The sequence below is a fragment of the Hemicordylus capensis genome, chromosome 6, assembly GCF_027244095.1.
Source record: "Hemicordylus capensis ecotype Gifberg chromosome 6, rHemCap1.1.pri, whole genome shotgun sequence".
NCBI classification, from domain to species: Eukaryota; Metazoa; Chordata; class Lepidosauria; order Squamata; family Cordylidae; genus Hemicordylus; species Hemicordylus capensis.
The window spans coordinates 6,507,393-6,527,728 of record NC_069662.1 but is presented as its reverse complement, the minus strand read 5'-3'; the positions used below and the strand labels follow the sequence as shown (position 1 = coordinate 6,527,728).

The 20,336-nt window shown below is 42.2% G+C and overlaps 2 gene segments (V, D, J or C); both read left to right on the top strand.

Annotated features, from left to right (window-relative positions):
- The first annotated feature begins 3,398 nt into the window (after positions 1 to 3,398).
- LOC128329566 (immunoglobulin heavy variable 6-1-like) lies at positions 3,399 to 4,297 on the top strand. The segment is given in 2 exon segments: positions 3,399 to 3,447; positions 3,909 to 4,297. Coding segments are annotated over 2 exon segments (438 nt in total).
- Positions 4,298 to 18,781: 14,484 nt separating this feature from the next.
- LOC128329565 (immunoglobulin heavy variable 6-1-like) lies at positions 18,782 to 19,505 on the top strand. The segment is given in 2 exon segments: positions 18,782 to 18,830; positions 19,177 to 19,505. Coding segments are annotated over 2 exon segments (378 nt in total).
- Positions 19,506 to 20,336: the final 831 nt, after the last annotated feature.

The following is a 20,336-nucleotide window of genomic DNA, read 5'->3' as shown; positions in this document are numbered from 1 at the left end:
TTGGTGGATGTTGGGATGGTTCAAATGAAAGGTGGCATATAAATTTAACAATAAAATAAATAAATGAATGAATAAATAAAATCTAAAATAAATAAAATCTAATTTGGGCTCATGGGAGTTGAACATGATAACTTCTGAAAGCGAGAGCCAGACAATGATTTTAAGGAGGTCTGCATTCATCTGGGTCAGTGGGATTTACTTCTGTTTAAACACCTGTAAAATCCTTTCCAAAATATAAAGAAGTACCATTTGTATTTTATTGTATTGCTTTATTAATAATTCAAGCAATGATTCACAAATGGCTGACATATCAATTAAAACATTAATGTATTATACAGCACGCATTATCATGAAAGCAGCATCAGAGATATCAGAGAACAGCTCCAGATATCTTCTGAGCACACGATCTGTAGAGACAGCTCACCCACAATCTTCAAACCTGCTCCTTTAGGGGGCCTGAAATCCCGTCTATCTATGAGTCACAATCCGTTTTATACCTGAACACCCAGCAATTACTGAATATGCAAACTAACTCCTCTGTTAGGGTCCTCCTTATAAAGAAGCCTGTGGCATCTCAGAGCCCACCTTGGAAGACATAATGGAGTCCTCAGGCCTATTTCTCACTCTCTTCTCTATGCTTCAGCATGGTCAGTGCTCATGGAGATCAATTTACTTACTTAGGGAAACGATACACCAGGGGAGAGGCTACAGTGTAGAGGCAAATACACCCTGATTAGTTTTTTCTTATATTCCTTTTTGCAATTCCAGACATTAAACAATTAAAAAAAAATTCCTCTAACGAATAACCCAAAGATATAGCAGGGAACGCTTGACAGGGTCAAATTTAACTCATTAGTGTATTGAGACATGAAACATGTTTCCAGAAGCCATGTGTATGTTTCTTATTTATGCCTACATAACACATCATTACAAATTTTCTCCCTCTTTTCTTGCAGTGGCTCTCTCTGAAATTCGTCTGACTCAGTCTGGTGGAGGAGTAATCAAGCCCGGAGAATCCCTGCGACTGACCTGTAGTATCTCTGGTCACACCATCACGTCGGATAATAGGGATTGGAGCTGGATCCGCCAGCCCCCCAACAAAAGAATGGAATGGATAGGGAGGGGATACTACAGTAGTTCAAGATGGAACACGAATTATGCTTCATCCTTCCAGAGCAGGGTCTCCATCTCTCTTGATTCTTCCAAGAATGAATACAATCTCCAACTGAGCTCCCTGACAGTTGCTGATACGGGCACATATTACTGTGCTGGAGAAAGACACAGTGAGAGAGAGCAATCAGGCATCTGTACAAAAAGGGGAAGGGGGAGTGAGGCCATTATGTGGTGCAGCAAGATCTCCCTCCAAGGCACAGTTTCAATTCGCTTCCAGCAGAATTCCAAAGTTGCATCTTGCTTAGAACAAAGCTCTTAAACAGAATCACTTCCTTATGTATCTTGATTCCCCAGTGCAACCTTTGCATGAATCATGCCATGCAGAGCACCTTGGAATAACCTAGCTGTGTAATCTGGAAAATGTTGCTAAGCATTCTTCAGGCAACAGGGCTTCACCTACATTAAAAAACAAAACAAAACTTTCATGTGTGGATTGAAGTCCAAGGTTTGTCTCTACTATGAGCATCTACTATAAGCTTACTATGACAAAAGGGCATCATCTGAATGGTAGTATCCTCAGGACAGAGACCTATGCTGTGCATATGTTGCATTTTGAAGGTCCATGGCTACTGACGATGTGAAAGTATTAATTAATTAATTAATTAATTAATTAATTATAGTACTCTACTGCCAACCACAATTATCTTATGGTGGTTTACAAAAATAAAGCAATAAAACTACATGGGTTAGTAACCCATAGGGGTGGTTGGCACCATATGTGCTCTACACCACCACTCGCTCTGGGCCACCCTGGTGCCCCCCAAGTGCAGTTATGGGGCAGGAATTATGGAGGTCCATCCTTCCCTATGGGGAAGAACTTTACAGATGTGCAAACTCCATTACATCTTTAAAAATCAGCCCTCTGCCCAATTCCTTTGAAATAATTCTGGCAGCTTCCTTGCTCCCACTGAGCAATACCACACCCACCCTACCTGCTCTGGGACACCCCTCCCCCCCACACACATTAAGCTATACTTTTGCTGAAACTTCCATTCTTCCCTATGGGGAAAATCCTATACCAAAAATCAGCCCTTTGCCCAGTTCCTCTGAAATTTGGGTGGTAGTTTTCACCCATTGGGAACTACCACCCCCACCCACTAGTTTTTCCCCAGGGCCATTTTTTAAAATCCAAAATGTTTCCAATGTGTGTGTGTGTGTGTGTGTGTGTGTGTGTGTGTGTGTGTTTCGGATTGGCTGATTTCGAACAAAGAACAAAATGGGGGTGTTTCGGATTAGGCCCAAAAACAAAACAGTGGGGGGGCGGGAACGCACAACCCTACTGCTCACCCACAAGCTCCACAATCTGGAAAGACTGTTCAACCTAAAGCTTCAAACTTTATGGGCAGTGAAACCTCTCTATCTGGGATCACAGTCCCTTTTACACCCGAACACCCAGCAAGTCCTGAATATGCAAAGTAACACTTTTCTTAGGGTCATCCTTAAATAGAAGACTGTGACATCTCACAGCCCATCTTGGAAGACACAATAGAGTCCTCAGTCCTATTTCTCACTCTCTTCTCTATGCTTCAGCAGGGTCAGTGCTCATGGGCATTTATTTACTTACTAAGGACAATGATTCACCAGGGGAGGCTACGGTGTGGAGGCAAATACTGTCACCCTGATTCATTATTTCCCAAACTCCTTTTTTGCAATTCCAGACATTAAACCATTAAAAACTGTGTTTTACTCCCCCCCCTTACTAATAACCCAAAGATATAGCAGGGGACATTTAACAATTAGGGTCAAATTAAATGCATGCAAGTACTTAGACATGAAACATGTTTCCAGAAGCCATGTGTGTGGTTCTTATTTGTAATTCCAAAAAAACATCATTGCAAACTAATACTTTCTCCCTCTTTCCTTCTAGTGGTGTATGATCCATTCTTGCTCTTAAAAATTAATAATACAAGCAATATTTCAGAAATGGCTGGTATGGAAATTAAAACATTAGCATATGATAGAGTGATGCTCGTCATGAAAGCAGTGTCCGAAGCAAAGAAGCAGCTCCAGATACCTCCTGATTGCAAGATCTGCAGAGCTCATCCCCAAGGTGCAAACCTCCTCTTCAGGGGAGTGAACGCAATTCTAGCATGAGTTTGAGTCTTATTCACAGTCCCTTTTATACCTGGACATCCAGCAGGCACTGAATATGCAAACCGACCCCTTTGTTAAGGTTCTCCTTAAATAGAAGCTTTGGGATCTTAGAGGTCACCTTGGAAGACAGAATGGAGTTCTTAGTCCTCTGTCTCATTGCCTTCTCTATGCTTAAACATGGTCAGTGTTCACAGGGATTTATGTATTTATCTAGGTATATAACATATGGGGGCAGGTGATGGCGTGGGGGCAATACTGTCATCCAGTGTTCCCTCTAATAGGGATTCCCAGATGTTGTTGACTACTACTCCCAGAATCCTCTGTTGTAATGGCCTTTGGTTGGGAATTATGGAAGTTGTAGTCAACAACATCTAGGGATTCCTGTTATAGGGACCACTGGGTTCATCCTTATTCATTTTTTCCATATTCCTTTCTGCAGTTCCAGACATTAAATCATCTAACAATTGCACTTTACATTTGTTTCCTTACTAATAGCTCATATATAGATATGAGGAAAAGATTAACACTTGTATTTAAATTAGTGTATTGACACAGGGAAAATATTATCAGAAGCCTTTTGTATGCTTCTTATTTATCTCTGTAAAAACAAAATCACAGATTAATGTTTCCCTTTCTACTAGTGGCTCTCTCTGAAATTCAGCTGACTCAGTCGGGTGGAGGAGTGATGAAGCCTGGAGTGTCCCTGCGGCTGACCTGTAGTGTCTCTGGTCAAACCATCACATCGGATGCTCGGGATTGGAACTGGATCCGCCAAGCCCCCAACAAGGGACTGGAATGGATAGGAAGGGGATACTATAGTAGTGGGACCTGGTACACCAACTATGCCTCAGCCTTCCAGAGCAGGGTCTCCATCTCGCTTGATTCTTCCAAGAACGAATTCGATCTCCAGTTGAGCTCCCTGACAGCTGCCGACACGGCCACATATTACTGTGCCATGAGACCCAGTGGCACACAGCAATTTGACATCTGTACAAAAAGGGGAAGAGGGAGTTTGATCAACAGGCCCTAACGTGGTGCTGCAAGGTCTCCGGCCAAGGCACAGTGACAATTGGCCTCCAGCAGGATTCCCAAATGGCATGTTGTTTAGAACAGGATTGCTTCCCGAAGTGTCTTCATTCCCCAGAGCAGCCTATGTCTGAATCATGTCAAAGCAGAGCACCTTGGAAGAGCCTAGCTATGTACCTGGGAAGCGTTTTTAATAGTTAAGCAGGGAACAGGCATCATACATTAGAAAACTACCCCGTCTGGATACTTCTCCAGGAATTGTCTCTACTATAAAACAAAAGGGCAGCATCCTCAGGGCAGAGACCTCTTCTCTGCTTATGCTACACGGTAAAGTGTGATGGACAAGGATGAAGCTACAGCACCAAGGAGGACTTGCTGCTCACAGCAACTTTTCACTAGCAAACACAATTGCACTTGTCACACTATTAGTTCTCATTCCCAGCAGCAGGGGGCAGTATTTACAGATTGCCATTTTTCTCTGTCCCTAAATCACTTATGATTCTGTGCTGCTATAATAGTCTTCCTCCCTAGGCATTTGTTTGTTCCTCAGATCATTGTGCTATTCTTGTTCTTCGATCTTGTATCCCTCTGCAATCTTTACATCGGACTGTAGTCAGCCCTTTGGGGCAGGACCACAGTTGAACCTGAGCCCACAACAGCACAGCTTTGAAAAGAACCAGGCAGATTGTCAAAGGTCATGCACATCCACACACCCCACCCCGAAAGGCAATTGATCTACACACAACAGTGTGAAACAACAACGATGAAGTGCACACTGCCCCATGCAGTGTGCACACTGCCCCACTGGCCAATGAGGGTAAATTTTACCCTTAAATTTCCTTAAATGGAATAAAGAGGCAATTGCCAGCAGATCAGCCCATCCTTTCGTTGGCCAATCTGCAAGCTGGAAGGGCCTGAAATTCAAACAGATGTCAAAACTCAAAATGGAGACTGAAGGAGAAAGACTTTTCGCGATTGCAAAATGGAGTTCCAAAACAGCCAAAACAACAAAAGGTTTTGTATCCAATACAGGATACAAAATTTTGGGTACAAAATGTTTCAGGAACAAAATTTTCTGTTTTGAGCATTGGGTATTTTGTTTTGGCTACAAAACAGCCTAAATGGCCTGTTTGGGGCACAAAATGTTTTGTAACCGAAACAAAACGCACACCCCTATTTTTAATTGGGTTACACTCTAATGCACAATAAAAAAATGTGCAATAAAAAAATCCGAATTGTGTGTGAAGTGCTCCCTGATAGCTTGCAGGGATCTTGCATGGTGGACATTTAGAAAACACACACCACCATTCTGGAGGAAATGCAAACTAAAAGCCAGGTGCGAAAAACTTCTTGGAGCAAAAGTGATCATGCCCCCCATGTCTTTGCTGCAGAAGTATAAGGACACGATTTTTAAAAAAATTCTCAATAGGCCCTTTTTCTCTTACTCCTATACAAATACTATCACATACACTTGCCATACAGAAAGATACTCGCTCCCAAATCCCAAAGACAGGACATATATAATGGAATAAACTCTGTGCAATGTCGTGTTGCAATGTGCATGTAATCGTGTGCAGTACATCGGTCATCCTCCCAAATTCTGCTTGTGTTACTTTGGCAAATGCCAAGGATGCCATATCGGTAATGACAACAACAGCTTTATGCACACAGCAACATTTCATTCAGGAAACTCCAGAACAGGCATTCTCAGTGTGCGATTTGTTACCACTTCCTCCCAGCTGAAGGTCATAGGGGTTTCAACACATGACAGGTGCGACACCCTCCCTTGGAAAAAGCATTCAAGGTGAGAAAAGGGATTATCTGTGGGGAGGTAAGTCCTAGCAGCCTTCCTCCCTGTTTGATTGTGAGAAAGGGCTCACTATTTCATTACATGCTTGAGATATATAAAGTGTATTTCATTGTGCTGCATAATAATTGGGTTATATCTCCTCAAAACCAACCCCAGTAGCACATCCATATTTTTGCCATGTGAATTAGTTGGGCTAAGGTGGGCAGCGTACTACACTTTTGAACTAGAGTAAAAGGTTTTATCTTACTTAATCTGATAGCTAGTGTTAGAGAATGATAATATAGAGGACTGCTATTCACTAGGATTTGATTGAGTAAAATCTGTAGCACTACAACAAATATTTATCTATCTACAGCTTTTCAACAAAGCGATTTACATAGAAAAATGAATAATACATCAATTATTTACAAAGCGATTTGCATAGAAAAATAAATAATACATCAATAAAATGGTCTCTTGTCCCCAAAGGGCTCACAATAGAGCCAGCATGATATAGTGATTAGAGTGTAGGACTAGGACTGGGGAGACCCGAGTTCAAATCCCCATTCAGCCATGATACTAGCTGGGTGACTCTGGGCCAGTCACTTCTCTCTCAGCCTACCTACTTCACAGGGTTGTTGTTGTGAGGAGAAAAGTATGTAGTACACTGCTCTGGGCTCCTTGGAGGAAGAGCGGGATATAAAATGTAAAATAAAATAAATAAAATAATAAATAAAATAAAATCTAAAAAAACCCAAAACCCCACACACATATACCAGCAACAGCCACTGGAGGGATGCTGTGCTGGGGCTGAATAGGGCCAATTGCTCTCCCCCTGCTAAATATAAGAGAATCACCACTTTAGAAAGGTACCTCTTTGCTCCATTAGCAGGGGTCAAAAATACCATCTGCATTTCATTGTTTTGTTTTATTAATAATTCAAGCATGATTCAGAAATGGGTGACGTATCAAATATATCACTGATGTATTACACAGCAATCCTGAAAGCAGCATCATAAGCAAAGAAGCAGCTCCAGATATCTCCTGAACACACGATCCGTAGAGACTGTTCACCCACAAGCTCCACAATCTGGAGAGACTGCTCAACCTCAAGCTTCAAACTGGCTCCTTTGGGGGAAGTGAAACCTCTCTATCTGGGATTCACAGCCCCTTTTATACCCGAACACCCAGCAAGCCCTGAATATGCAAACTGACTCCTTTCTTAGGGTCCTCCTTAAATAGAAGCCTGTGGCATCTCACAGCCCACCTTGGAAGACACAATGGAGTCCTCAGTCCTATTCCTCACTCTCTTCTCTATGCTTCAGCAGGGTCAGTGCTCATGGGCATTTATTTACTTACTAAGGACAATGATTCACCAGGGGAGGCTACGGTGTGGAGGCAAATACTGTCATCCTGATTCATGATTTCTCAAACTCCCTTTTTGCAATTCCAGGCATTAAACCATTAAAAACTGTGCCTTTCTTTCCCCCCTAACTAATAACCCAAAGATATAGCAGGGGAAATGTAACAATTAGGGTCAAATTTAATGCATGGGAGTTTGGAGAAATGAAACATGTTTCCAGAAACCATGTGTGATGTCCTTATTTGTAATTCCAAAAAAATATCATTACAAATTAATTTTTCTTCCTCTTTCCTTCTAGTGGCTTTTTCTGAAATTCGGCTGAGTGAGTCTGGTGGAGGAGTGCTGAAGCCTGGAGAATCCCTGCGACTGACCTGTAGGGTCTCTGGTCACACCATCACATCGGACACTAGGGATTGGAGCTGGATCCGACAGGCCCCCAACAAAGGCCTGGAAGGGATAGGGAAGGGATGGTACGACAGTGGTAGTTCTCAATGGAAGCCAAGTTATGCCCCAGCCTTCCAGAGCAGGGTCTCCATCTCGCTTGATTCTTCCAAAAATGAATATGATCTCCAGCTGAGCTCCCTGACAACTGCCAATACGGCCACATATTACTGTGCCAGAGAGAGACACAGTGACACAGAGCAATCTGGCATCTGTACAAAAAGGGGAAGCAGGAGTTTCCTAAACTGGCCATTATGTGGTGCTGCAAGATCTCCCTCCAAGCCACCGTTTCAGTTGCTTCAGGCAGGATTTCAAAACTTGCATGTTGTTTAGATCAAAACTGTGCTTTCCCTGAAACTGAATCACTTCCTTGCGTATCTTGATTCCTCGGAGCAACCTGTGTTTGGATCATGCCAAATAGAGCACCTTGGAAGGGGTGGATACCATCAAGCGATATCATCTGGAAAACTTTCCTAATCATTCTTGAGACAACAGGGCTTCACCCAAGGTTAAAAAAGAAAAGAAAACCCCACAAAAAAACTATCATCTGTGGATTCTGGATTGGCATTTGTCTCTACTACTACAAATTTAATCCAAGACAAAAGGGCATCATTTGAACTGTAGTATCCACAGGGCAGAAAGCTCTCTCTGCTTATGTTACCCACCCCCCCAGGAATACACTTGATTTGGCCCTTCTATTCCACACGTGGAAGAATGTTCAACTGGGCTTTAGAAAAAGCTATTCTTAGCTTCACATCAATGGCATCTCTTAGATGTAATGCATATAGGTGAAGTGATATCGATGTAGAATGGATCTGAATGACCACCTCTTATATCAGTCACTTGAATCGCCTTCTGAATAGCATTAAGTCACGACAAAATAGCACATGGCCCTATCAAAGCCTAAGATAATAACAAGTGTGTTGAAAGACACATATTTGAGAAAGCAAACTACATTTTGTATCTCCGGGTACTATAACCCACCAAAAGTGATTGTTGCTCACCAAAGGGAAGAGAAAAATTTGGAATTTTCAGCCCTGTAAAATAATAATTTTAACTGCAAAAATGGAGAAGGAGTCATCTCTGGGCTACCACAAATATCCAATGGAAAGACTCCGTTTTCACCTCGCTAGCTTGAAGAGAAAGCTTTTAGGTTTCTTTCTGCACTTCACTGTGGGTTTTGCCATTAAGTCACAGTGTTCATCTTTGTGGCAAAAAAATGCAATGATATAAAGATCAATAGTATTTTCATAATCAAGATCAGCAGCAGTATCACCACCACGAGTTCAGAAGAAAATACTGGGAAAGTTCAAGGAACATATGATGTCTTTGTGAAGACTATCCATAGAATTTCATATGCCCACCTAACATCACAGAAGGGGAATATAATAAGAAGCAATATCTACACTAGTTTCTGAACCATCTCACCTTCCATTGTTCAGGCAAAAACATTATTTCATTACAGGCTTGAGAAATGTGCTATATACTCTTCGGGTTGTATCTCCTCAAAACCAGCCCTGGTAGAAAATTCATATTTTAGCCCTGCAGAAGAGTGATGGAGTGGGAGATGGTGATTCTAAGATGGGCTCATGGAATTGAACTTGATAAAAACTTCTGAAAGCTAGCGCCAGACAATAATTCTAAGGAGGGCTGCATTCTGGTGGGTCAGTGGGATTTACTTCTAAGTAAATGTGGAGCAACAAAGTGTACCCTCCCAGAATTCTTTCTGGAATATAAAGGTGTATGATCCACTCTTGCTTTTTAAATTAATAATACAAGCAATATTTGAGAAATGGCTTGTATAGAAATTAAAACATTAACATATGATACAGTGATGCTCGTCAAGAAAGCAGTGTCCGAAGCGAAGCAGCAGGTCCAGATATCTCCTGATTGCAAGATCTGCAGAGAACATCCCCAAGGTGCAAACCTGCTCTTTAGGGGAGTGAATGATCTTCTAGCATGAGTTTGAGTCTTATTCACAGTCCCTTTTATACCTGTACATTCAGCAGGCACTGAATATGCAAACCAACCCCTTTGTTAGGGTTCTCCTTAAATAGCAGCTTTGGCATCTTAGAGGACACCATGGAAGACAGAATGGAGTTCTTAGTCCTCTATCTCATTGCCTTCTCTACGCTTAAACATGGTCAGTGTTCACAGGGATGTATGTATTTATCTAGGAAAATAATATATGGGGGCAGGTAATGGTGTGGGGGCAATACTGTCATCCAGTGTTCCCTCTAATAGGGATTCCCAGATGTTGTTGACTACTACTCCCAGAATCCCCAGCTGTAATGGCCTTTGGTTGGGGATTATGGGAGTTGTAGTCAACAACATCTGGGAATTCCTATTAGAGGGACCACTACTGTCATCCTTATTCATTTTTCCCCATATTCCTTTCTGAAGTACCAGACATTAAATCATCTAACAATTGCACTTTACATTTGCTTCCTTACTAATAACCCATATATAGATATGAGAAAATGATTAACACTTACGGTTAAAATAGAGTATTGACACAGGGAAAATATTATCAGAAGCCTTGTGTATATTTCTTATTTATCTCTGTAAAAACAGAATCGCAGATTAATAAATGTTTCCTTTTTCAGTTGACTCAGTCTGCCTCCAGCAGGATTCCCAAATGGCATGTTGTTTAGAACAGGATTGCTTCCTGAAGTGTCTTCATTCCCCAGAGCGGCCTATGCCTGAATCATGTCAAGCAGAGCACCTTGGAAGAGCCTAGCTATGTACCAGGGAAACGTTTTTAATAGTAAAGCAGGGAACAGGCATCATACCTTAGAAAACTACCCCATCTGGATACTTCTTCAGGAATTGTCTCTACCATAAAACAAAAGGACAGCATCCTCAGGGCAGAGACCTCTTCTCTTCTTATGCTACACGGTAAAGTGTGATGGACAGTGTGTATGGTGCGACCACAGTTGGAGTACTGTGTACAATTCTGGTCACCACATCTTAAAAAGGACATTGTTGAACTGGAGAAGGTACAGAAGAGGGCAACCAAGATGACCAGGGGCCTAGAGCACCTTTCTTATGAGGCAAGACTACAACACCTGGGGCTTTTTAGTTTAGAAAAAAGATGACTGTGGGGAGACATGATAGTGGTCTATAAGGTCATGCATGGTGTGGAGAAAGTGGAGAGAGAGAGATTCTTTTCCCTCCCACACAACATTAGAACCAGGGGTCACTCGATGAAATTGATTGCCAGGAGGTCTAGGGCCAACAAATGGAAGTACTTTTTCACACAACGCGTGATCCACTTGTGGAACTCTCTGCCACAGGATGTGGTGAAAGCCAGCAACCCGGATGGCTTTAAGAAGGGTTTGGATGACTTCATGGAGGAGAGGTCTATCAACGGCTACTAGTCAGAGGGCTATAGGCCACCTCCAGCCACAAGGGCCGGGTGCCTCTGAGTACCAGTTGCAGGGGAGTAATGGCAGGAGAGAGGGCATGCCCTCAATTCCTGACTGTGGCTTCCAGCGGCATCTGGTGGGCCACTGTGCGAAACAGGATGCTGGACTAGATGGGCCTTGGGCCTGATCCAGCAGGGCTGCTCATATGTTCTTATGACAAAGATGATGCTACAGCACTAATGACACCAAGGAGGACTTGCTGCTCACAGCAAATTTTCACTAGCAAACCCAAGTGTACTCATCACACTATCAGTTCTCATTCCCAGCAGCAGTGGGCAGTATTTACTGATTGCCGTTTTCCTGCTCCCTGAATCACATATGATTTTGTGCTGCTATAATCGTCTTTCCCCTAGGCATTTGTTTGTTACTCAGATCATTGTGCTATTCTTGTTCTTCCATTTTATATCCCTCTGCAATCTTTACATGGGACTGTAGTCAGCCATTTCGGACAGGGCCACAGTTAAGCCTGATCCTCTGTTGCCAGATTTGGCTTTTTTAAAGCCAAATATTGGGTTACGGCCCATTTGACTCACGAGTATACCCCTGAGGTTCTGGCCACCCTGGCGCCCTGAGCCCACATTGCCCATACCCCAAATCATTTCCTCATCCAGCTCTGAATCATCATGACCTCTTTGGTCATAAATATGGGGGAGAAATGAATGAATGGAAGTGCGTGTCCCATAAGGCAGGACCACCAGCCAAAGAGAGCCCACAGTCCAACTCTTCTGGCCTACCAGGAATGAAACAATCCTCCTCTTTATGAAGTCCCTTAAGGCAGCAGAAATAGGAGCCTTCTGGACCAATCCTACCACCCTCTTACGACTGAGTTTGCAAAAGGAAGGGCAATTCTCTTCAGGGAAGAGAATTCCATAGGGGAATTCTCTCCGGGGGCAAGAGAATTCCTTATACCCTGTTTGAAAAAGTGCTTCCTTTTGTTGGTCCAAAATTGCCTGGCTGAAATTGCATGGCTACAGTTTTGCAGGACAAACTGAAAAGATCAATGACCATATCCTGCACTTGTCAAGACCATAAAGTCATCTATACATTATCGACTGCCTACTTTACAGGAAAAGAAGCGATTGATTATGTGCCGTCAAGTCAGTGTCTACTCTAGGGATGTGCACAAATTGATTATTTGATTCAATTTGTGCTCCAAACAAATCACCTCTGATTTGTAGTATGTCTTGTGCAGTAAATCAGCCATCACCCCAAATTCTGCTTGTGTTACTTTGGCAAGTGCCAAGGACACCATATCAGTAATGACTACAACAACAACAACAACAACAACAACAGCTTGCTGCACACAGTGACATTTCATGCAGGAAACTCCAGAATAGGCATTCTCAGTGTATGGTTTGTTACCACTTCTTCCCAGCTGAAGAACACAGAAGTTTCAACACATGACAGGTGCGACACTCTGCCTTGGAAAAAGCATTCAAGGTGAGAAAAGGGATTAATTGTGGGGAGGTAAGACCTAGCAGCCTTCCTCCCTGCTTGCTCTCGATCCCTTTCTCACCAATCATGAGAAAAGGCTCACTATTTCATTTCATGCTTGAGAAATGTAAAGTGTATTTGGTTGTGCTGCATAATAATTGGGTTGTATCTTCTCAAAACCAACCCCAGTAGCACATCCATATTTTTGCCATGTGAATTAGTTGGGCTAAGGTGGGCAGCGTACTACACTTTTGAAGTGGAGTACAAGTTTTTACCTCACTTAATCTGATAGCTAGTGTTAGAAAATAATATTATAGAGCAAGGATTCTCAACGTTGGGCCCCCAGATGTTCATTTTACTTCAACTCCCATAATCCCCAGGCCCAGTGGCCTTTGACTGGGGATTATGGGAGTTGAAGTCCAAGAACATCTGGGGGCCCAACGTTGAGGATCCCTGTTGAGGACTGCCATTCACTGGGTTTTGATTCTGAGTAACTTCTGTAGCATGACTACAGCTATCTATCTATCTACAGATTTTCAACCAAGTTCGCAAAGCAATTTACATAAAAAAATTAATAATACAGCAATAAAATGGTCTCCTGTCCCCAAAGGCCTCTCAATCGAAAAACAATAACAACAACAACAACAATAACAACAACATAACAGCAATAGCCACTGGAGGGATGCTGTGCTGGGGCGGGATATGGCAAGTTGCTCTCCCCTTGCTAAATATAAGAGAATCACCACTTTAAAAGGCATCTCCTTGCACAGTTAGCGGGGGTCGAAAATACCATTTGTATTTCATTGTTTTCTTTTATTAATAATTCAAGCAATTTCATGGCTGACATATCAATTAAAACATGAATGTATTAGACAGCAGTCATTATCATGAAAGCAGCATCATAAGCAAAGAAGCAGCTCCAGATATCTCCTGAACACACGATCCGTAGAGACTGCTCACTCACAAGCTCCACAATCTGGAGAGACTGCTCAACCTCAAGCTTCAAACCGGCTCCTTTGGGGGAAGTGAAAACTCTCTATCCTGGATTCACAGTCCCTTTTATACCCAAACACCCAGCAAGCCCTGAATATGCAAACTAACTCCTTTCTTGGGGTCCTCCTTAAATAGAAGTCTGTGGCATCTCGGAGCCCACCTTGGAAGACACAATGGAGTCCTCAGTCCTTTTTCTCACTCTCTTCTCTATGCTTCAGCACGGTCAGTGCTCCTGGGGATTGATGTACTTACTAAGGACAATGATTCACCAGGGGAGGCTACGGTGTGGAGGCAAATACTGTCACCCTGATTCATGATTTCTCAAACTCCTTTTTTGCAATGCCAGGCATTAAACCATTAAAAACTGTGCTATACTCCCCCCACCCCCACTAATAACCCAAAGATATAGCAGGGGACATAAACAATTAGCAATTTGGGTCAAATTTAATGCATGAGAGTACTCAGAAATGAAGCATGTTTCCAGAAGCCATGTGTGTGGTTCTTATTTGTAATTCCAAAAAACATCATTACAAATTAATACTTTCTCTCTCTTTTCTTCTAGTGGCTTTTTCTGAAATTCGGCTGAGTGAGTCTGGTGGAGGAGTGCTGAAGCCTGGAGAATCCCTCCGACTGACCTGTAGTGTTTCTGGCCACATCATCACATCAACTAGCCATGATTGGGGCTGGATCCGACAGGCCCCCAACAAAGGCCTCGAATGGATAGGGAAGGGATGGTTCGACAGTGGTAGTTCTCAATGGAAGCCACGTTATGCCCCAGCCTTCCAGAGCAGGGTCTCCATCTCGCTTGATTCTTCCAAAAATGAATATGATCTCCAGCTGAGCTCCGTGACAGCTGCCGATACGGCCACATATTACTGTGCCAGACAACACAGTGACACAGAGCAATCTGGCATCTGTACAAAAAGGGGAAGCAGGAGTTTCCTAAACTGGCCATTATGTGGTGCTGCAAGATCTCCCTCCAAGGCACAGTTTCAGTTGCTTCTGGCAGGATTTCAAAACTTGCATGTTGTTTAGAACAAAACTGTGCTTTCCCTGAAACCGAATCACTTCCTTAAGTATTTTGATTCCTCAGAGTAACTTGTGTTTCGATCATGCCAAATAGACCAACTTGGAAGAGGTGGATCCCACCTAGCTATTTCATCTAGAAAACTTTCCTAATTATTCTTCAGGCAATAGGGCTTCACCTATATTTAAAAAGAAAACTCCACAAAAACAAACCAACTATTGTCTGTGGGTTCTGGTTTGGCATTTGTCTCTACTACTACAAGTTTAATCCAAGACAAAAGGGCATCATTTGAACTGTAGCATCCTCAGGGCAGAGAGCTTGGGAGTTTGGAAGGAGAGCAGTCTTATTCTGTAACTCAATATCAGTAAAACGTTGGTATACCGGAGATTTTGCTCTCTTGAATCCCAGCTCCAACAGATGTATGGCGTCTAAACCTAACATGAGTAATTTATTAATTATCCCCACAGACCAAGCAGGCTGAGGGGTGAGAGATATTAGACCTACCGGCTGTAAATAAGTTTTCAGCCAGTAGTTGATAATAATCCTCCAGGCCCTGGTCTCCACCTTTAATAGCCCTGCCTCTTGCCGGAGTACTGCATTAGCAGTACCTTTAGGGGTATTAAACAAGGCTCTAAGAAAGCCAGATTGAATTATTTCTAACACAGGTAAGTTGTTATAAGGGCCCAATTGTTCCTCAAAGTAAGTTGTGTTAGGGATTTAGCTATAAACAGCCTAATGGCTGCAGGAATAAAGCCTCTACCTTTGGTTCTATAAAATCTAAGTATAGCTGCAGTGCTCCTTTGAGAAGAATCAACTACTGATTGAATACGAGCAGTCAACTTTCCATTGTATTGACAGACTACACCCAGATACTTAAAACATATCACCTGATCAATGTTGTGACCATCAATCTGCCAAGAAGAGTTTTTAAACCTATTGTTAAAACACATTATTTTAGTTTTGGTATAATTAATGGTTAAATGCTCTTCCTGAAAATGTAGGGCCAAAATTCCTAAAGCTCAATTTAGTCCAACCTTAGTCTGTGATAAAATGATAGTATCATCTACATACATGATGCATACAGCTTTTCCCCAGCTAATTTTTGAGCATGATTGTCTATATTCTGAAGTCATTTTATGAGAGAGTAGATATAAATATTAAATAAAAGGGGGCCAATAGGCATCCTTGTCTCACACCTTTCTGTGTAGGAATTACGTTTGACAGACATGACATGACCCTCATGACTAAATCTCACTGGTATTCTCATGAAGCTTAATGATCAGAAGCAATAAATGTTTGTCAGTTGTAGTACTAGCATGTTTTGACCATAGATGTCCCCTAGAAATAGTATCAAAAGCAGCTTTAAAACCAACGGAAGCAGCAAAAAGTGAACCTTTTGCAGATCGCACATGGTTCTCAATTAAATAATGCAAAATTAGACCGTGATCTATGGTTGATCTGCCATATCTAAAGCCGGCCTCTTCATCTTCTAAATAGCCTTCCATTCACATAGTTTAAGACAAAGATGTTTAGTATATAGCTTACTAATTATGTTTAGGAGGCGTATTGGTTTGTAATTGGCCAGATCCACCCTAAACCCTTCTTGAAAATAGGGACTATAATGGCAAGGCCCCAGTCTTGAGGAATTTGAGCTGTTCAATCAATGTAAGTAAATAATGCAGCCAAGACTGGGGCCCACCAATCCTCATTCGATTTTCATAAATCAGGCAAGATAAAATCACTGCCTGGAGTTTTCCTTCTCTTTAGCTGTTGCATTAGTTGTTTAACTGCAGATACAATAACCGGGGGCCACAGAGGAGTGGAGTGGAGTGGAACAATTGGTGGAATAATAATAATAATAATTTGATTTCTATTATTAATTTGATTTCTTCTATTCAAATGTTTTTATGCTGGTCATTATAAAGGGTAGAAAAATGATGTCCCCAAGTCTTGGCAGTAATTGTATTAGCCATATAATTATGTGCTAGGTTGGAACAAGAGGATGTTAATCTCCAAAACTCCACAGTATTTTAGTCTCAACAGATCTAATAAAGGCCGACCAGTTTTCGTGGACTGCAGCTTTTTAAAGAAATCCTCAAGAGTGCTTTATAGGCTCTTTGTCTTTCCAAAACTCCCAGCTTTGGGAGAGAGCAATCTGGCATGTGTACAAGGGGGAATGTGGCAAACAGGCCATTATGTGGTGCTGCAAGATCTCCCTCCAAGGCACAGTTTCAATTTGCTTCCAGCAGGATTCCAAAGTTGCATCTTGCTTAGAACAAAGCTCTTAAACAGAATCACTTCCTTATGTATCTTGATCCCCCAGAGCAACTTTTGCATGAATCAGGCCAAGCAGAGCACCTTGGAATAACCTAGCTAGAAAACGTTCCTACTCATTCTTCAGGTAACAGGGCTTCACGTACATTAAAAAACAAAACAAAACAAAACTATCATGTGTGGATTGTAGTCCAAGATTTATCTCTACTATGAGCTTAATCCAAGACGAAAGGGCATCATTTCATTTGAACAGTAGTATCCTCAGGAGAGAGACCTAGGCTCTGCATAGGTTACATTTTGAAGGTCCATGGCCACTGATGATGTAGAAGTAGTAATTAATTAATTGATTGATTGATTATAGTTCTGTACTGCCAACCACAAAGCTCTCATGGTGGTCTACAAAAATAAAGCTATAAGACTACCATTAAAACCAAACAGTTACAACTATTTAAATAACTGAAAATGGCAGTGACAAAAATAAAACCAACTTACAGCTGGTCAAACTCTTGCTTAAATAGAGGCTTAAGATCTCTTTTGAAGGCTACCAGAGAAGGGGAAACTTTTATATCCATGGGGAACTCATTCCAAAGTCCTGGCAGCTATGGAAAAAACCTGGCCCTAACTTGCCACCAGATTTGCTTCAATTTGCTTCCAACAGGATTCCAAAATTGCATCTGGAGATCAACCTGGCTCCTGCATAGTTTGCATAGTTTCCAAACTATGTATAAAGGCAGCCCCATGTACTGTGCATTGCAGTAGCCAGGACTGAAGGTTACCAGCATATGTACCGTTAATTTTAGGTCATTCTCCTCCAAGAATGTCCATAGCTGGCATATCTGTCTAAGCTGACAAAAAGCACTCCTGACCACTGCCTACGCCTGGGAAACCAGAGAGAGGCCTGGGTCAAGAAATACTCCCAAATGATGTGCCTGTTCTTTCTGGGGTAGTTCCACCCTTCCAGAACAGGCAGTTCTAATCCATCTTTGGAGTTACAACTAGACTTGTAAAAGAATATTCTTCTGCAATTATTTAGCATAGGAGATAGGAAGCTGCCTTATACTGAATCAGATTATTGGTCCATCTATCTCAGTATTGTCTACCTAGACTGGCAGCAGCTTCTCCAAGACTGCAGGCAGGAGTGTCTCTCTGCCCTATATTGGATATGCCAGGAAGGGAATTTGGAACCTTCTTGCCCAGAGTGGCCCCAGCCCCTAAGGGTAATATCTTACAGTGCTCACATGTAGTCTCCCATTCAAATGCAAAGTAGAGCAGACCTAGCTTAGCAAAGAGGACAGTTCATGCTTTGAGTTATTCTACTCATTCCATTAAATGTATCAGAGAATATTCTGTTACCAGTCTAGTTACAACCTCTCACAATAAGTACCTCCACCTTGCTTGGATTCAGCCTCAATAAGTCAAGCAATGTTTCAGAAAGTGCTGACATAAATTAAACCAGATGTGTTATACAGCAGACATCATCATGAGAGCAGCATCATAAGCAAAGAAGCAGCTCCAGATATCTCCTGATCACAAGGTCTCTAGACCCTGCTCACTCCCAAGCTGCAAATCTGCTCCTTTAAGGGGAGTGAAACTCCACCCAGCATCCGTTCTAGCAGTGATTCACCATCCCTTTGATCCCTAAAGGCCTGGCACACACTGAATATGCAAAGTGACCCCTTTGTTATGGTCTTCCTTAAATAGAAGCCTGGGCCATCTTAGAGCCCACCTTGGAAGACACCATGGAGTCCTACGTCCTATTTCTCACTGTCTTCTCAATGCTTCTTTATGGTCAGTGTTCTTGGGGTCCGATTCATTTATTTAGGAAGAGAATACACTCACCAGGGGAGAGTTATGGTGTGGGGGCTAATACTGTTATTCTTACTCTTGTTTTTTTATTCCATACTCCTTTCTATAATTCCAGATATTAAACCATATAGCAATTGCACATTACGGTTGTTGTTGTTTTTCCTTACTAAGAACCAATACATGTTAGGAAAAGATTAGAAGCAATTTCATGAATTAACGTACTAGGACATGAAACATATTATTAAAGAAACTATGTGTCCAGTTTTTATTTATACATGTGAATACAGAAGTACAAATTGATACAATTCCCTCCTCCGCTTTCTACTAGGGGTTCCTGCTGAAATTCGGCTGACCGAGTCTGGTGGAGGAGTGCTGAAGCCTGGAGAATCCCTGCAACTGACCTGTAGGGTCTCTGGTCACACCATCACATCGGATAATAGGGATTGGAGCTGGATCCGACAGGCCCCCAACAAAGGACTGGAATGGATAGGAAGGGGATACTACTATAATTCAAAATGGAACACCAACTATGCCGCAGCCTTCCAGAGCAGGGTCTCCATCTCGCTTGATTCTTCCAAGAACGAATACGATCTCCGGTTGAGCTCCCTGACAGCTGCCGACACGGCCACATATTACTGTGCCAGAGAGACACAGTGAGACAGAGCAATCTGGAGTCAGTACAAAAAGGGGGAAGTGTGATATTTTGAACAGACCGTTATGTGGTGCTGCAAGATCTCCATCCAAGGCACAATTTCAACAGAAATTGTGTCTTGCTTAGGACAAACCTGTGATTTCTTAGAAACATAATTGCTTCCTTCAGTTTCTTGATCCCCTAGAGCAACTTGTGTATGAATCAGGCCAAACAGAGCACCTTGGAAGAACCTAGCTGTCTAAACTTTCAGTCTCTCCTAATCATGATTCAGCTAAACAGATATCACCTACATCTTAAAAATCCTGTTATAGCTGGATATTTAACCAAGATTTGTCTCTCCTGCAAGTTTAATCCAAGATGAAAGCACAAGATTTGAACTGTAGTATCCTCAGGGCAGGGACCTCACCTCTGCTTATGTTACATTGTGAAAGTCCATGGACACTGGTGACATGACAGCACTAGTGATAACAACAAGGACTTGCTGCTCACAGCCACTTTCCACAGCAAACACAATAGCTCTAGTCATACATCATGTTCAACACTTGTATAACAATGTGTGCACCCGTGTTGGGCAAATTATACAAATTGTGCACATTCAAAACAAAAATGCAAAGGATGTTACATGAGAGTAATATGTAATATGGGGCTTAACTCTTATGCAACAGCATTTTTAAAATGTATTTGTTCAATTTGCACAACCTTTGGTGCACAAAGAAACTCAGTAGTAGGTCAGCCCCTTTTCCTTGCACATACAGAGGGAAATTAAGCACCAAAACACTATTCCATTCTCATTCCTCCAGCAGGGGGCAGCATTGACCTATCACCATTTTTCTCTG